The following is a 19,053-nucleotide window of genomic DNA, read 5'->3' as shown; positions in this document are numbered from 1 at the left end:
CAACTATAGCAACATTTCATTGTAGCCCATCAGTGTCAGGCAGTTGCCTGCATTTTTCTCCTCTTATTTTACCTGCCCACACTTGTTGTGTTTCTCTGTTCAGGCGAGTCTTGCAGCAGAGTTGAAGGTAAGGGTGAGAAGCAACAGAGCTAGCTTGCAGTTCACTGAGCACCTACTTCATTCATGCATGTGGAGAGAAATATGCGCATGATAGCTTAGATGTTCCAAAAATTAAGACTCCCAGCTTTCAAGAGAGGTGTCACAGTTCTTTTAATAAATCTCATGCCCTTTGTTTATAAAGAGCTCCTCAGCCTTTGATCAGAGTCTTTCTTCTGATATTATATACAATTATAAAATGAATGTGGCTCAAGATGGGGGTACTACTAGAGACAAAGCTTTTCTATGAAAAGCCGGTAACTTGACAGTCGAAAGAAGAATCAAAAACTCTGAAAAACACCTAAACATCAACAGCAACATGAGGCTGTTTAAAAATGCAGGAGCAAACATTCTGTATTGGCTCATGCAGGCGTCACTGGTGTCCTGAGTAATACAATACTGTAGGCATGTAAAGGTGGCCCTGAGTCATCAAGAAAATGTTCTCATGCTCAGTATCGGTCTGGTTAAGTAAGAGATGAAGTAATGCATTTTAGAAATACCTCTGTCGAAATGGTTAAAAAAAAAAATTTTTTTAAGTGTTTATTAAGGAGATGCGCCTTAGTTGTTTAGAAAACAAATCACGTTAGAACCCCTCACGCCCCGGTGACGCCAGATAAACAAGGCAGTGTGATATGTATGTAGGCCAGTTACTTTGCCACAACCACTGCCACTTTGTTTGTGGTCTCCTGACTTCTGTGTTGTTGTTTATTCATGGGGTTTTCCTTCCCTTTTCTTTGGTTTCAGATGCGAGTGTCTCTCTGGCTTATGTGGTTTCCCCGTGTGTGAGGTGGGATCCACTCCCCGCATAGTCTCTCGTGGAGATGGGACACCCGGAAAGTGCTGTGATGTCTTTGAATGTGTTAATGGTACGTGGGGTTCTCTTGTTCTCAGAGAGTGCACATTTGTGCAGGAGGAGGAGGAGTGGGGAGGGCTAAACCTAGCTGCTTCTGCCTATTTAAGGCAGGGAATGTGCTCGGAGACTTGCAGAAACTCACTCAGAAAGGTTTGCTCAAGAGCCCACAGCATAGTAATGGATGTTAGGACAGGGGTCACCATCCCATCCGTCAGAAAAAGAATTTTGGAAATGTAATAGCATATTGCATGAAGCCATCATGCTCTGCTGTGTTTCAGTATTTTAGAACTGTTCAGAATTTCAGGAGAGGATGGTGGAACCTGTAATTACATTCTTTCTGCCGTCATTCAGCTCCCATCGCATTGCTGTCAGGAAGTAATCTATGTAACTAAAAACACACTGGCGTTAGCACAATTTGAAACAGAAAAGATGTTGTTCATCTAGTTCAGCACTTTCCCACTTTGAACATCTTTGGCCAGTGTTTGGTCATTACTGCTGGCCTGCCTTAAGCTTGACCCTTGTGGCCCAGAAAAGAATTCTTCAGTCACAGGATTCCTTCCTTTCACAAGACAGTTTGGTAACTGTAGCTTGAGGAAGTGACATGGCCTTCATTGAATTTGGGCGGCTAGAAGGGGAGAGAACCTACAGTGTGGCCCCTCCCTTAGCATTTTCAGAAGGAGAAGAATAAAACGTAAGCAAGTGAGATACCAGTAATTGGCAGTATTATTTAGATAGTCAATACTTGTACACACAAGGAAAATGGAGATGGATTTGGACAAACATAACAAAATGACAGAGAAACATTCATATTAACTACTACTGCCTACAAGAATGCAGGGTTCAGAGGGTTTCCTGCACATAATCCTAAATTCTTTCTTCCCCCACAAGAAAGGGTTATGTTAAAGTTGAGTCTTGTTAATTATGTCCTGTGGTTTTGGGGCCAGTGGCCATGTGTTTTTTTCGTTTTGTTTTGAAGAAGCACTTGCAGTTTGGCCTCATGGTTAAGGGAGAGCACAGACTGGAACCAAACAACCTCAGTTTGAGTATTGGGTTTCTCTAGTTACTAGCTATGTAACTTGGTTTTCCTGGCCCTCAGTTTCTGCATCTGTAAAACAGAGTTAACGGTAAATTAAATGAGGTATTATATTATTATATGGGAAACACTTGGAATTGTACCTAATGTGCAAGTAGTCCTTATTATGTGAACCTCCTGTGTGGATAGTGAACTGGCATTTCAGGGCGATGGAGAAGGTGAGGTGAACGTCCTGACTTTATACGTACAAGGGCTTTATAAAAACCTAATAAATACAGGCACACCTGGGGGAAGGCTGCAGAGAAACTTCTGTGTGCACAGAATCTCATCTCAATGCTTCGCCCCACCCATGTTATTATCCAGCCATTAGTAATGTCTGCTGAACACCAGCAAATGGCCACGCTGACCTTTTCTCTCTGGCACTGCTGCAGTTTAAATTATTATAGGTGATATTCTGTGAATACTTTCCCACACCATTTGAGACCAGAAGAGTCTCCTTACCCTCAGCTCCCCTGACATCTCAGATACACTCATCACTCTGTGCTGTAAGCACTTACTTTCATGCCTGTGTCCCATTCCAGAATATGACCTGACAGGACAAGGAAGCATGTCACATTCACCCTTAGGTCTGTGGATGTTAGCACATTATCTGGCTCTCATAGGACACCCAGATTTTGTTGACTGAATGATTGAACTTGTGAGTGATGTGGTTTGTATCATCCTGCTTTCTTCTAGAAGTAGCTGTTAAATACTAGCCCAGAGAGAGGTTACTTTGTGGGAGTTCTCCATCTTTGATTGCTCTACACTTTAATCTCAAGCCATCTATCCCCTGGAAATACTACCCCTAGTAATAAAGTTTGCTGCTGTCTCCTCTGGGTGAGGAAGAGGGGTGCATTTTTTCTGCTTGCGTCTTGCTGATAGAAACCCGAGTCATACCTTTTTTATCAGGACGTTAGCTGAGGTGCCTCCAACCTGAGGTGCCCCAGACAGCTAATAACTGTTCCCCACCCCAGCGGCCTTGCATTAATGTTCAGGGCCTGCCCCCATTGGTAGTCTCACCTGTTAAAGGAATCCAACCTCAGGATCAGAACTTCCATCTGCCATGTGAAAATGTTCAGACAACAGAGCACAGTCACAGTGTTGCTGGTGGTTGCTTCTTTCTTCTCACTGTAAACTTATTGGGTGATTTTTGTTTCTTGTCCTGCTGAAGCATCTGTGTTACTATATTAGTGATTTAGTTATAAATGAGACTGGAAACTATAACATTATCAAGACTCATAATTTTACAGAATCAAGTTTAGAGACATTCTGCCTCCAAGTCTTTTGACTGTATTTTACTTCTTTTAACGTATGTATATATACATACCTTTCTCTGTTTCTCCCTCCCCCTCCCTTCTCCCTCTATATGTGTATATGTATAACTTCATATGTATGTATGTGTGTGTGCGTCTGTGTATACACAAACACATACACACACACACAGAGGCATACCTCATTTTATTGCAGTTTGCTTTATTGCACATTGCAGATAACCACATTTTTTTACAAATTGAAGGTTTGTGGCAATCCAGTGTTGCAAGTCCGTCAGCACCATTTTTCCAACAGCATGTGTTCACTTTGTGTCTCCATGTCACCTTTTGGTGATTCTTGAAATATTTCCAACTTTCATTATTATTATATCTCTTATGGTGATCTGTGATCAGTGATTTTTGATGTTACTATTGTGATTGTTTGGAGACACCACAAATCGTGCCCAACCCATATAAGACAGTGAACTTAATAAATGTTGTGTGTATTCTGACTGTCCTACTGACCAGCCTTTCCCCACCCCTCCATCTCTCTCCCTCTGTGTGGGCCTCCCTATTCCCTGAGACAATATTGAAATTAGGCCAATTAATAACCCTCCAATGGCCTCTAAGTGTTCAAATGAAAGGAAGAGTCACACATCTCTCACTTTAAATCAAAAGCTAGAAATGATTAAGATTAGTGAGGAAGGCGTGTTGAAAGCTCAGAGAGGCCAAAAGCTAGCCCTCTTGCACCAGTTAACCAAGTTGTGAATGCAAAGGAAAAGTTCTTGAAGGAAATTAAAAGTGCTGCTCCAGAGAACCCACAAATGATAAGAAAGTGAAGCAGCCTTATGGCTGATATGGAGAAAGTTTTAGTGGTCTGGATAGAAGATCTAACCAGCCACAGTATTCCTTTAACTTAAGTCACAGCCTAATCCAGAGCAAGGCCCTAACTCTCTTCAATTCTTTGAAGGCTGAGAGAGGTGAGGAAGCTGCAGAAGAAAAGTTTGAAGGTAGCAGAGGTTGGTTCATCAGGTTTAAGGAAAGAAGCCCTCTCCATAACATGAAAGTGCAAGATGAAGCAGCCAGTTACCCAGAAGCTCTAGCTCTGATGGAGGGAGACGTACATGCCTGCTAACACAACATCCACTCTGCAGCCCATGGATCCAGGGGTAATTTTGGTGTTCAAGTCTTATTATTTAAGAAATACATTTCATATAAGGCTGTAGCTGCCATAGATAGTGATTCCTCTGATGGATCTGGGAAAAGTAAATTGAAAACCATGTGGAAAGGATTCACCACACTAGATGCCACTAAGAACGTTCGTGATTCATGGCAGGACATCAAAATATCAACATTAACTGGAGTTTGGAAGAAGTTGATTCCAGCCTTCATGGATGCCTTTGAGGAGTTTAAGACTTCGGTAGAGGAAGTAACTACAGATGTGGTAGAAATAGTAAGAGAACTAGAATTAGAAGTGGAGCCTGAAGATGTGACTGAATTGTTGCAATCTCATGATAAATCTTTATCAGATGAAGAGCTACTTCTTAATGGATGAGTAAAGAAAGTGGTTTATTGAGATGGAATCTTCTCCTGGTGACGATGCTGTGAACATTGTTGAAGTGACAACAAAGGATTTAGAATATTACATAGAGTAGTTGATAAAGCAGCGGCAGGATTTGAGAGGATTAACTCCAATTTTGTAAGAAGCTCTACTGTGGGTAAAAATGCCATCAAACAGCATCGCATGCTGCAGAGAAATCTTTTGTGAAAGGAAGAGTTCATCGACGTAGCAAACTTTGTTGTCTTATTTTAAGAAATTGCCGTGGCCACAACAGCCGTTGGCAACCACTGCCCTGATCAGTCAGCAGCCATCAACATCAAGGCAAGACCCTCCACCAGCAAAAAGTTTATCTCACTGAAGGCTCAGATAATGGTTAGCATTTTTTGGCAATAAAGTATTTTTTAATTAAGGTATGTGCATTGTTTTTTAAGACATGATGCTTTTGCACACTTAATAGACTACAGTATTGTGTAAACAGAACTTTTCTGTGCACTGGGAAGCCAGAAGATTTGTGTGACTCGCTTTATTGCGATACTCGCTTTATTGCAGTGGTCTGGAACCAAACTCGCAGTATCTCCGAGATATGCTGTATATCCATATATGAGCCCATGTGTATATATGTGTATAAATAGATAGACAGATAGACATGTATTTACCCTCCAGTACCCTTGGAGAATCGTGCTGTTTTTGGAAGGTCACCATTAGGGAATATTGTATATCAAAGATTCATTATCATCACCTAGAAAAGCAGAAGTCTGTTATTTCACCTATGTATTTTTTGTGTGCCTTGCTTATCCACAAAGGATTTGAGGCAACTTTACAGTGAGAACAGATACAATAACATACTGGTAAAATATTAATGAGAAAAGAGAATCAGAACCAAAGAGTTGTAAGTGAAAGTGAAAACCAAAAGGAGGAGCCCACATATACGCAGGCATACATGTCTATAGAGCTGCTGGAGTTAAACGTTAAGTGTAAAATTAGTCTTCCAGCCTCCTGGCCGTCAGAGAGAAAAAGAAGACAGGGTCACATACACAATTCTTACTTTCAGAGGAAGAGAAACCTACTAGACAGGACGACGCTCCCTGATGGAAATTTCTCACGTGGAAATGAAAAAAGGGAGCACTGAATGATGAAGTGGGTCATGTCCTCAACTGTGTGAATAACACAGATACAGAAACGAGTTTCCTGTGGGTGTTCCTCCCAAAAAACAAAATACTGAAATGCAACTCAGTGAAAGCGGTTCTAAAAGATCAGTTAGATACACGGAACATAGGTGCCGGGAGCGCTGTCTCTCAGTTTTGAGAGCTCTGCACCACGCAGGAGTAGGTCCAGCTCAGGAGGCAGGGCGCTGAATGTTAGCATAACTAACCCCAAATGCAGACACTGGGACTGCACGGTGACTTCGGTTCCTGAGCTGCCACCCGTGATCCGTATGCTTACATTATTTTTTCAATAAGGTAAGCGTTGAAGTGACAACACAAGTTTAAAAAATGTTCACAGAGAATTCAAGTGTTCTGAGTTTTGAAACACTAGCCTAGATGAAATGATGGAACATTCCCCGTAAATATTACTTCTCTTTGCCTGTTTTTTCCGTTCGTTGTTTTGTGTTGCTTTGCAAACTAGATTGTGACAGTTTGTGACTTTGTTCTCTGGCAAGAGCCTAAAGGAGGGCTTGTGAGTTGTCGATTGAGTGAGAACCCTGTTGTTCTGATTGAGCTCCTTTTAGATGAAATGAGAAGTCCTCCGAATCATCGGCTAGAAGTAGCCCTCCAAAGCAGTGATGGGACAGTCTCAAATCTCCTTCAAGAAACAGTTGTCTATCTGCTCCAGCCTGCAAACAGATGTTTTTCCCGGAATCAGCTGGAGCTGAGTAATGACCTCCACCCTTATGTGGGCATGTATGTTCCTTGTCATAATGCCTCCATTGTCTTACAGCTGCCCAATGCTCTCTCTCCTGGAGGCATTTGGGTTTGAAATCCCAGGTACAGAATGTGGAAATAATCATTTGCTTACTTAGATGTCACCAGTTGTCCAGTGTCTATACAGAAAAATCTAAATAAAACAGAGCATCTTGCTTTGAGTGTCACAGCCAATAACTGACTCTTCCAGCATGCCCAGTTATAAAGTGTTCTTCAAGTAAGGAAACGAATTAGTCTGTGGCATTGTATTATTGAATATAAACCGGGTAAAACTACCAAAAATACATGGAGCTTTATAATATTTAAAACGGAGCCTTTTCTTTATGACAGGCCATTTAGCAGGGCCAGATACTCAGTGAGGCTAGTCCACATTCACATCAGTGAGAACATGTCATCAGTATAAGATGAACGTGATCCCCCTGTTCCCAGTGGCACCAGGACTAGTGGGTGTAGGGAGCTCGTGTGGGGAGCGCAGGGACAGCGGTGTCCCTTGCATACAGCATCCAAAAACAATTTCTTGTGGTTAAGACGCAAGTTCAGGGGAAGGGGGACCAGTATACAACTCAGCCTGTTTTTGTGCCATTCAAAATTGTTGTCCAAAAACACTGTCCCTGCCATGCTCTGATCCTTGCAACAGTGTTAAAATGCAGATTCTATGTGAACATAATAACTGGGAGGCCTTATTAAGGCCATGTTGTCCAATGAATAATCAGTTCCTGTTTTATTCAAACATATATAAAAGGTTAATAAAAATTAGAAATAATCTTATGTTGACCCTGCCAGAATTTTCTAAGATGCAAACATGTAAAATTGACCAATCACAGGAAAGCCATCATTATGCAGTCTATTTAGAAGAAAACTGGTACAAAAATATTTATTAAGAGCCCATTGTCTGTATAGTAATAAAGCTTGGTAATGTTACTAGGGACATAACTGTTACTGCTACAGTAACGGAGAGAACCTGGCACTTTGAAAGAACTATGGCTTTCATTACGTATTTGTTGGACACCCATTGTGTTCCCGGGGCCATCTGAGGATAACTTTGCTCAAGAGTGATAAAATCCTTTACAAGTGTTGTTCATTTTCCCTTATCCTGAAATAGAATCTGCTTGGTGTATTCTAGCGCAAACCCTCCCTGCTCCCTACTGCATAGATAAAGTTGTTTTGTTATTGTCCCCCCCCCCACTTTGGGTCTTTGGTGTTGTTAGGTGCCATCGAGTCGGTTCTGATTCATGGCGACCCTGTGTGCAACAGAACGAGCCCTGCCCAGGTCTGTGCCATCTTCACAGTTGTTGATATGGGTAAGCCCATTGTTGCAGCCACTGTGTTAGTCCTTCTCATTGATGGTCTTCCTTTCTTTTTATGACTTTAGCAAGCATGTTGTCCTTCTCCAGGGACTTGTCCCTCCTGATAAGATGTCCAAAATGTGTGAGATGAATTCTAACCATCCTTGCATCTAAGGAGCATTCCAGCTGTACTTCTTCTAAGACAGATTTGTTTGTTCTTCTGGTGCTCCATGGTATATTCAGTATTCTTCACCAGCACCATAATTCAAGTACATCAGTTCTTCGTCGGTCTTCCTTATTCATTGTGCAGCTTTCACATGCATGTGAGGTGATTGAAAACACTATGGCTTAGGTCAGGCGCACCTTAGTCCTTAAAGTGATATCTTTGCTTTTTAACACTTTAAAGAGGTTTTTTGCGGCATATTTGCCCAATGCAGTATGTCTTTTGATCCTTGCCTGCTGCTTCCATGGGCATTGATTATGGATCCAAGTAAAATGAAATCCTTGACAGTGTCGATATTTTCTCTGTTTGTCATGATGTTGCTTATTGGCCTTTGGAAGCCAATATACCCTGCCTTTGTGAACCATCAGTTTGCCTGTGACTTATGGAGAGATTCTTAGACATTTCCCATCTACCTCTCTTGGCTTGTGATATCTACCCTCTTGCTTCCTGTACAGCTCAACCACCAGTGAAATGAGAACAGAGGCAAGATATTAGCCATATCCTACTGAGAGGTTGAAAATAAAAAGCAATGGAAGTCTTTTTGGTTTTTGTTTGTTTGTGTTTCCTTCACTTTCATATTTGATACAGAGTTCTACGTTTTAGTCTTTTCCTTAGCTAAAATTACATACCTGTCACCATCTGCCAATCAGCATAATTTGGCAGGCAGTAGAGTTTATTAGCAGTCTATATTGTAAGGCTTATTTTCAGAAGTTCTGGAATATATTAAAGAGTAAAGGGAAGATTCCAGAACTTGAAACATAAAATTTAATTGAGCAGACACAAGACATACAAAAATCACTAAAAAGACACTTTTATGCACCTCTTCATTGAGAAGTACAAATTACATAGTAAATTGTTTCTTCATGATATTTTTCTTTTCCACGTCCACTTAAATCTTCATTTTATAGTAGCAGTCTCTACAGGGTTCGGAGATTTACATCTATACCCCAGCATGTGAAGTAATTGGTCATTGCTCCTCAAAGATCACTACCAGGCTTTTTATCATATACTTTCACGAAGAGTCTGTATAAATTTCTCTCAGTATCAGAGATTTCATTATGTTGTGTGATTTTTTTTGTTGTTTTTTTGTTTTACCCCCAAAGGATTGATTGTGTTTTCTAGGGTGTGTTTTTTTGAGCCTTCTCATCTTTCTTAATTCCACTCCCTTGCCCCCTGTCTTTAGCTACTGACACCTAACTGGCCCAGTCCTCCCGACAGTCTCCTCCCTCCCCACTAAGCTTCTAGACCACCTCCCTTCCCAGGCAAGACCAAGTTGCCCTGGAGCAGCTTCATTCATAACCAGAATCTCCTCTCAAATCCTGAACCAAGACTTGTGGCTTTACCCAAATGGTGGGTGTGGTCAATTGACTCAACTAAGTAATTAATATGGATTGGTTATAAATTTTATTTTATTTTTCAGTTTGAATGGATGTTTACTTCGAATGGATGTTTACAGTAGCACTTTGCTGTGCTCCACAACATGCAGTTTTGATTTATAAAAACACTCTATTTTCTACACTTTAGAATTTGTGGTCTAACTATTTTCTTTCCATCACAGCCCAGATTAATATGTTGACTATAAGTGTGTAGAAGAATTCTGAACTATTATACAATGGTTCTTTTTAACCTAACATTCCTGGAAAAAGGATTGATAGACCCAAGTAGATCGGTTATTACGAAAGAAGATCACATACACAGGTACTGCATGTGTGAGCATACACAGCTCTTACTCGTCATGTGACTTTAAGCAAGTCACCTAATCTCTTTAAATTGCACTATTAGGAGATTAATAACTTGCCCTGTCTTCCCAGCAGGGTTGTTGTAAAGTCAAGTGAGAAAGTAATTGGCTTTAACTACAATACAAATGTAAAGTATTTTTCAAATTCAAAATGCAGTGGAAATCTCTGAAATTACATCAAACAGGGAAGGCGAAATATTAAGCGGTGATGTGACAGACATAAGAACCCATGAAAGATGTGCATAATCCATATTTACCATCTTAGTGAACAGGGTGCAGTGGCTCAGAACTTTCTTCAGCTCAGGAATACTTTTTTTTTTTTTTTAATTTAAATTTTATTTATGCTTGAGCCCGTGGTTGCAGCTACTATGTCAATCCATCTCATTTTTCATCCTCTTTTTTGCTGACCCTTTACTTACAAACATAGTGTCCTTCTCTGGGGACTGGTCCCTCTCTTGATAATATGTCCAAAGTATATGAGACGAAGTTTTGCCATCCTTGCTTCTCATAAGCATTGGGGCTGTACTGCTTCCAAGTCAGATTTGTTGGTTCTTCTGGCAGCCTGTGGTATATTCAATGTTCTTTGCCAACACAGTTCTTCTTTGGTCTTCCTTATTCATTGTCCAGCTTTCACATGCATATGAGGTGATTGAAAACACCCTGTGGCTTGGGTCAGGTGCACCTTAGTTCTTAAAGTGACATCTTTGCTTTTGGATACTTTAAAGAGATCTTTTTGTGACAGATTTGTCCCATGCAATGTGTTGTTTGATTTCTTGACTGTTGCTTCCATGGGCTTTGATTGTGGTTCCAAGTAAAATGAAATCCTTTACAACTACAATCTTTTCTCTATTTATCATGATGTTAATTACAAAAAAAATTTTTTTTTTTTAATTTGTTGGGTCAGTTTTGAGGATTTTTGTTTTCTTTATGTTGAGGCATAATCCATATTGCAGGCTGTGGTCTTTGATCTTCATCAGTAGGTGCTTCAAGTCCTATTCCCTTTCAGCAGGCAAGGTTGTGTCATCTGCATATTGCAGGTTGTTAAAGAGTCTTACTCTAATCCTGATACTGTGTTCTTCATATAGTACAGCTTCTTGGATTATTTGCTCAGCATACAGATTGAATAAGTATGGTAAAAGGATACAACCTTGACACACACCGTTCTTAACTTCAAACCACACAGCATCCCCTTGTTCTGTTCAAACAAATGCCTCTTGGTCTAAGTACAGGTTCTACATGAGCACAGTTAAGTGTTCTGGAATTCCCATTGTTCACAATGTTACCCACCATTTGTTATGATCCACACAGGCGAATGCCTTTGCGTAGTCAACAAAACACACATAAGCATCTGTCTGGTATTTTCTGCTTTCATCCATGGTCCATCTGATATCAGCAGTGATATCCCTTGTTCTGCACCCTCTTCTGAATCCAGCTTGAATTTCTGGCAGTTCCCTGTCGATGTATTGCTGCAGCCACTTTTGAATGATCTTCAGCAAAATTTTACTTGTGTGCGGTATTAATGTTACTGTTCAAAAATTCCCACATTCTGTTGGATCACCTTTTTGGAATGGGTACAAATGTGAATCTCCTCCAGTTGGTTGGCCAGGAAGCTGTCTTCCAAATTTTTTGGCATAAATGAGTGGGTGCTTCCAGAACTGCACCTGTTTGTTGAAACATCTCAATTGGTATTCCCTCAATTCCTGTAGCCTGGTTTATCGCCAATGCCTTCAGTGCAGCTTGGACCTCTTCCTTCAGTACCATTGGTTCTTGATCAAATGCTACCTCAGTGCAAATGGTTGAGGGTTGACCAGTTCATTTTGGTACACTCTGTGTATTCATTCCATCTTATTTTGATGCTTCCTGCATTATTTAGTATTTTGCCCATAGAATCCTTTGTTGTCGCAAATCGAGGCTTGAAATTTTTCTTCACTTCTTTCAGCTTGAGAAGTGCCGAGTATATTCTTCTTGAGTCGTGCCAGATCAGCAAATGAAAGTCCTCAAAGCTTGACTCTAGCCACGTCAACTTTGAGAAGGGAGCTCCTTCCCAGCCATCTTTTTTGAGTGCCTTCCAACCTGAGGGGCTCACCACTACATCCACTGCTGTTCATAAGATTGGTTTTCTAATTTCAGCTCTTTGCATATTTCATTATAATACTTTACTTTTTCTTCTTGAGCTGCCCTTTGGCATTTTCTGTTCTGCAGTTTTACTTCGTTTCTTCCCTAAGTTTTAGCAACTCTACTGCATTCAAGAGCAACTTTCAGAGTCTTTCAGAGATTTCGAAATCTTCGATTTCTTCATCTTTGTCCTTAGTAGTTGTTGTGTAAGTTTGAATAATAGTCATAATAACTGGTCTTCCTTGTAGGCATATGGATATTATCCCATCACTGACGGCACTGTACTTTGGGATAGGTCTCGAAAGGTTCTTTTCGATGATGAATGCTGTGCCAGTCCTCTTCAATTTATCATTCCCGTCATAGTAAAAAAAAAAAAAAAATTTTTTTTTTTCCCCCGTCATAGTAGACCATATTAATGTCCAATTCAAAATGGCCAATACCAGTCCATTTCATCTCACTAAGGGCCAGGATATCGATCTTTATGCATTCCATTTGATTTTTGAAGATTTCCAGTCTTCTTAGATTCATACTTCATACATTCCATGTTCTGATTATTAATGGATGTTTGCAGTTGTTTCTTCTCATTTTGAGTTGTGCCACGTTAGGTCCTGAAAGCTTGACTCCATCCACATCATTAAGGTCGGCTGTACTTTGAGGAGGCAGCTTTTCTCCAGTTGTCTTTTGAGTGCCTTCTGTTCAGATCACAGCTCTATGATCCATTTCGAGTTAGTTTTTATACATGCTAGAAGGTGTATTAATCCATTTTCATTCATTTGCATGGGGATATCCAATTGTTCCAGCACCATTTCTTAAAAAACTGTTCCCTCACTGAATTGTCTTGGCAATCTATCAAAAATCAATCAATATGAGAGTTTACTTGTAGACTCTAAATTCTCTTCCATTTACTTACATGTCTATCCTTAGGCCAATCTCATGCCACGGTGACTACTATATCTTTGTAGTAAACTTTGAAATCAGAAAGCGTAAGTCTTCCAAATTCTTTTTCAAGATTATTTTAACTATTCTGGTGGCCTTGCATTTTTTTTATGCATTTTCTGCAAAAAAAAAAAGCCACCTGGGATTTTGGTAGAGATATGTTGAATCTTAGATGGATTTCGGAAGTATTCCCCCCTTCATATATTAAGCCTTTCAGTCCATGAACAACAGCTGTCTTTCCATTTATTTAGATATTCTTTAACTTCTTCTAGCAGTGTTTTGTATTTTTCAGTCTGCAGGTCATAAACTTCTTTTGTTAAATTTATTAAAAAAATGCAACAAAAAGCAGCCCGAGTCACTGGCAGTCACAGTTGGATGTTAAACCAGCCTTGCATTCCTAGAATAAATCCTGCCTGGTGTGGTATATAATCTTTTCACATGTTTCTGAATTCAGTCTGCTAGTTTTTGTTCTGTTTTTTGTTTTTAGGATTTTTGCATCTTTATTCATAAGAGATACTGATCTGTTGTTCTCTTGTGATGCCTTTGTCTAGTGGGAATACTTTTAAATCAGACGAAGTTAGAGATGAGGAATGGATTTAGGGAAAGTGTTTCAGGGCAGAGAAAAATGTAAAAGCTGTTGGTATCATGATAAAAATTCTAAATGTGGGGCTGTCAGTCCTTAGCAAAACATAATGTTGAAACACAGTGGAAAGAGCACATGATTTTAATTACATGAGCTAGTGTGTTTGCTTCTATCATTTGTTATATGTGTGACTTTGGGCAAATTACCTACCATTCCTCACGTCTACACTTAGTATAATAATTTCCTCCCCCCCCCCTTTTTTTTTTAATTGTACTTTAGATGAAAATTTACAGAGCAAACTAGCTTCTTATTAAACAGTTAATACACATATTGTTTTGTGACAGTGGTTGCCAACCATACAACATGTCAGCATTCTCCCCTTCTCAACTTCGGATTCCGCGTTACCAGCTTTCCGGTCCCCTCCTGCCTCCTCGTCCTTGACCCTGTGCTGATGTGCATATTTAGTGTGGTTTTCTTTTATGGGCTGGTCTGATCTTTGGCTGAAGGGTGAACCTCAGGAGTGACCTGATTACTGAGCTAAAAGGGTGTCTGGGGGCCTAAACTTAGTATAATAATTTCTACGTCAACTATCCCTGTTATAATTCCTGTTATAAGGTGATGCATGTAGAGAGCATTTTGTTAAAGGGAAAGCACTATTGAAATTGTAGATTATTAAATCAGATAATGAAAGAAAAGAGTTGAGTAGGTAGCACTAGAAGAATAGAAGAATATCACTTCCAAAAAGGCCTAAACGATTTTTAAAGCAGAAAAAATCTGAAGTGGATCTAGAATCATCTGTGTTTGAGGTCGGTATTTAACAAAATGAGTGTAATTTCTTCAGGGCATGTATCACATATGTAAGTTTCATTTACCTTCATTTGGGGTAAGAAGTTGGTGCAGATTTTGCTGTGGAGAGTTTTGAGTTATAGGTGGAAGAATGTTACGGTGTATTTTGTTTATTTTACTTTGCTTTATTGTATTTGTTCAGTAGAATTATTGAGTTTAGTAAATTTACATGAAATTATGACCTACTATCAGACAATTTTCTAGAGGTTGTTTGAGAAACATAAAAGGACACAACTCAAAAATTACTTTAATTTAACTCCCTTCAGAAACAAAGCCAGCCTGTGTGTTCAACAATGTGGAATATTATGATGGGGATATGTTCCGAATGGACAACTGTCGATTCTGTCGATGCCAAGGGGGTGTTTCCATCTGCTTCACTGCCCAGTGCGGCGAGCTGACCTGCGAGAGGTACTACGTGCCTGAAGGGGAGTGCTGCCCAGTTTGTGAAGGTAAGAAGAGGCACGGATTAAAGGTGGATTAGTAGAGGAAATATTGAAGAAATTATCTTTTTATGACACCATGCTATACCTTCTGAACTTACGTTTCTTTTAGGACGTGTATAAGAATGCGTCCCAGAGGGAAGTTGTGCCTTGGTATAGACAACCAACCAGTTGCCATCGAGTTGATTCCAACTCGATGGCAATGCCATGTGTGTCAGAGTAGAACTGTGCTCCACAGGGTTTTCAATGGCTCATTTTTTCAGAAGCACATCGCCAGGTCGCTTCTAGGTGGACTCAAACTTCCAGTCTTTGTGTTAGCAGTTTAGCATGTTAACCATTTACGTGACTGCATCTGCAGGTGAACGTAAGACTTCCAGGAAATGCTTTTTGTTTATCCCCTGCCATTCTAGCAGTTCCTTAGCAAGTCCCAGGGCTTACTCTTCACGCTGACATTAGAATTCGCCAGCTGCCGTCTGATTATTCAGCCATGACAGCCCTAGTCACTGACAGTCATAGCCAGTCAGCTCGGAGAGGAGCTACCTTGTTCCCTTACATATACCCATGCCCCTCCAGTTGGGATCAGGACCCTTCTGCCCCTCCTTCTTTGAAAATGTGTGGAGGTGACAGTGGAGTCATCCCACCAGCTCAGGGCCCAGCTGGGCATCAGGCGTAGCCCTGGACATCAGTGGTGCTCAGGGGGACCTTTTTTCTCTATATCCCCCCTCCCCTCCAAGAAGTAATGTTTTCATACTCTTCTGACAGTCTCTGCCCTCCCATCTCTGGTGTTCACAAACAGTAAACGTTTCAGAGTGGTGCCTCTGAATATCACCTACCACGACCCACACATTTTAAAGAATAGGAAACTGAAGTTGAGAAAAGTCGAGTGACTTGCCCGCATTTTCAGTGGAGTCAGGAGGAATGCCCTGCACCCGGTACACCACACTGTGGGTCCAGAAGGGGAGGCCACGTGAGCCTTCTTGTCCTGACTGAATTGCAGCGCTTCTGCCTGAGGCCCACTGTGCCAGCGCCCACCCTGCTGACCTCCTCACGTGGGAGGACGGCGTCGTGCCACAGTCTGCACCTTTTTTTTCCATTGCCGTGAAATCCTTTGGTTTTCCAGTATTTGAGCTTTATTTATCACATAAATGTAATATCTGAACATCTTTAGAGCATTGCTTTTTCTTCCAAAAATTACCTTCCTAACATTCAATAACCGTTCGTAACAATAGCATTTTTCCTCCATTTAGAAGTTATTTTAGCTAATGTAGGAAAAAGGTGGTTTGCTTTTTATGTATCATTGGGGATAAAAAAAAAATCACATCAAACTTTTAACCTTCCCAATTGATTTGTCCCCTGGCTGCCCCAGGTTTATAATAATCTTTGAAACTGTGTGGCCGCTGGTGGTGTAAAAACATAGATATGAACTTCTAATAATCATAATGAGTCGTCTGGGCAAGGATCCGGTTATGTCTCACTTCCTGGAATTCATACCCAGGCTCAAAGTAGAAATGTGAAGTATGTTGTGTAAGACTTTTTATAAAAGAATTTAGAAAGTCTTTATCTAGCTCAGGTCTCTTGGCCTCTGCCGTCCCTAAGTCTGACTTTCCTCCCAGCACAGCACTGGCTGTTTGAGGCCACTCGTTATGTATTTTTGAAAAAGATAATTGATTTGTCTAGTTGCTTTCATTATACAGATACTGGGCTTTTGCATCCAGTGTTTATGTCCTTGTCAGTAACCTCAGAAAGCTTTTTTTTCTTCCGAACAGTAGCCTTGGCTACTTCTGTCTCCCAGCTTTGGCTGCTGCTTGGCTGCCCAGCTCATGGGGAGAACAATGGCCTAGACATACAGCTTTCCCTCTAGGACACAAGCACTGGCCCATGGTGTGGACCAGACTTGTCATGAGCAAGGCCACAGCCAGGGCCTCCTGAACCTCCAGGCACCACAGAGATACAGTTCAGTTAGTCCTAGAAGTAACATGTCACTCTTCAGTGAGATGGGGGTAGTAGTCTCACCATTTTACAGGGGATGAAATGGAGGTACAAGAAACACCTAAATGAATAAGCCTGAAAACACTGCCAGAGCCCAAAACAGATCTGCGCTTTCTAACTACCAACTCGCAGCTCTGTCCAGCTCTATCCATTTTGTACCACAGATCCTCTGCCTCACTGCAGTGTCAGGACAGGTGGATGGAGATCCGTGTGATAACTGCTTTTACATGGACACCTAGAGACACCTCATGCAACCCTGGGCTTCTGCTGATCACAGTTGGAAAAGAACTGCAGATGACTAGAACCTGGGAAAAAAATGTCTCTAGGTACAGGTGGAGGTAAGATTTAGAATACCCTCAGTCTTACTCTGAATTCATCTTTTAATTTAGATCCAGTGTATCCTTTTAATAAGCCTGCCGGGTGCTATGCCAATGGCCAGATCCGTGCCCACGGAGACCGGTGGAGGGAAGATGACTGCACGTTCTGCCAGTGCATCAACGGAGAGCCCCATTGTGTTGCAACAGCCTGTGGGCAGAGCTGCATGAACCCCGTAAAAGTTCCTGGGGAGTGTTGCCCTGTGTGCGAAGGTAAACCTTGGCTGTTCTGACCAGTCTCTGGCGAATGCGTCATGTTGGATAAACTACCAGTATGTTCTTGTTTGTTTTTTTAATTTCCTCAGGCATAATGTCTGCTTCATGCTGTTACCGGTTGCAGAGGAATTTATTATACAGCCAAAACTCATCATTTGGGGAATGTGTTGCAGATTTAAAATGAGAATAGTGTGGTATTTATATTACCATTGCAGATATGCTTATCTGAATACGGTATAAGAATGTATACATTTTAATTCAGTTCACTTTAAGCCTAATTAATATCCAGAGGTCAAAGCAATGACATAAAATTGGAAATAAGACCCATGACTCAAGCATAGCATTTTTAGCTTGTAATGCTTCCAGAAGCCCAAGAGTCCTGGGAGCTATAAGAAAAAGCTGGAACCATCAAAGGCAACTTGCACTGCCAGATGTCCGAACTCTGAGCATCCTTTCTGCTTCTGATATCTTGATGGGTGAGGCTTTACAATTCCTTTAATGCTTTTACTTCCGTCATGGTTCCCAACATTTGCTACCTCTCTTCCTCTTTAATAGAGGGAAGCTTGGGCTTGTCTTTCTGTCCCAACTTGTTTCAGTCCACGTCTCCCAGCCTAGGAGGATTCTTTGCACACACCCAGATCAATCTTAATCATCTGTCTGTACCTGGTAGTACAGACATGAGTTTGAATGTTTATACCAACAGATGCAATAGAGAGCGTCTGTCATGAAGAAGCACGTTTTCCTGGGAAAATTAACTTAAAATGGGTCAAAAATTAATCCATGTTAAAGGTGCATTCTTCTAGAATTTTTTAAAACAGATACTAAGGAACTGACAGGTCTTTTAAGAAATTCAGTTAGGTAGACTACATCAAGTCCCATATCAAGAAGTCTTTGCTTTTAACTAAATTTTAATAGGCTCAGATTTCAGTTTGCCTGGCTAGCTTCATTCACCTCTGAGGAATTAGACTTATTAAAGACCTTAGAAGTAATATAAAAATTTAAGCTGGAGAATTCTGCTTCTGTTGATATCAGGGGTGGATTATCCAATAAGCAAGGTAAGGTAAGCATGGGCTTACTTGTGCTTACTTACTAATCTGTAGTGAACAATTTCACATGAGCCTCTAAACATAAGTACGCCCGTGCTTACCTTGCTTACTGGGTCAGCCACCCCTGTCAAGCGTTGTACATTTGAAAAGAGGCTTTGGTTCTGTAGGAAGGTGCTGCAGGGGTGGGAGAGAGATGCCAGCCATATCTAGAAGCAGACTCTTTGATATGAAAACTGTGAAATTGTTCATTACAGATTAGTAAGTAAGCACAAGTAAGCCTGTGCTTACCTTATTGGATAACTCGCCCCTGATTGACATCACCCATTCCCTCACCATTACTCCACTCAGAGTGCGGCTGCTACACTCCAAAACTTTATAGCTTCCAGATGACCAGTTTTGTGGAAATCACACACACACACACGTGCGCGTGCACACGTGCCTGGCTCC

At 40.9% G+C, this 19,053-nt stretch overlaps 1 protein-coding gene across 5 annotated transcripts in view; it reads left to right on the top strand.

Moving 5' to 3' along the window:
* The window catches only part of CRIM1 (cysteine rich transmembrane BMP regulator 1), a 243,476-nt gene that overhangs the window by 131,433 nt on the left and 92,990 nt on the right, over positions 1–19,053 (top strand). For all 5 annotated transcript variants that reach the window (XM_049870461.1, XM_049870460.1, XM_049870459.1 and 2 more), the window contains 3 exons: positions 901–1,022; positions 14,808–14,990; positions 17,360–17,557. In XM_049870461.1, coding sequence (XP_049726418.1) covers positions 901–1,022; positions 14,808–14,990; positions 17,360–17,557 — 503 coding nt within the window. The remainder of the gene's footprint in view (positions 1–900; positions 1,023–14,807; positions 14,991–17,359; positions 17,558–19,053) is intronic.

The sequence above is a fragment of the Elephas maximus genome, chromosome 26 (assembly GCF_024166365.1).
Source record: "Elephas maximus indicus isolate mEleMax1 chromosome 26, mEleMax1 primary haplotype, whole genome shotgun sequence".
Classification (NCBI taxonomy): Eukaryota; Metazoa; Chordata; class Mammalia; order Proboscidea; family Elephantidae; genus Elephas; species Elephas maximus.
The sequence above is the reverse complement of the archived record's forward strand: the minus strand, read 5'-3'. Positions and strand labels throughout refer to the sequence as shown.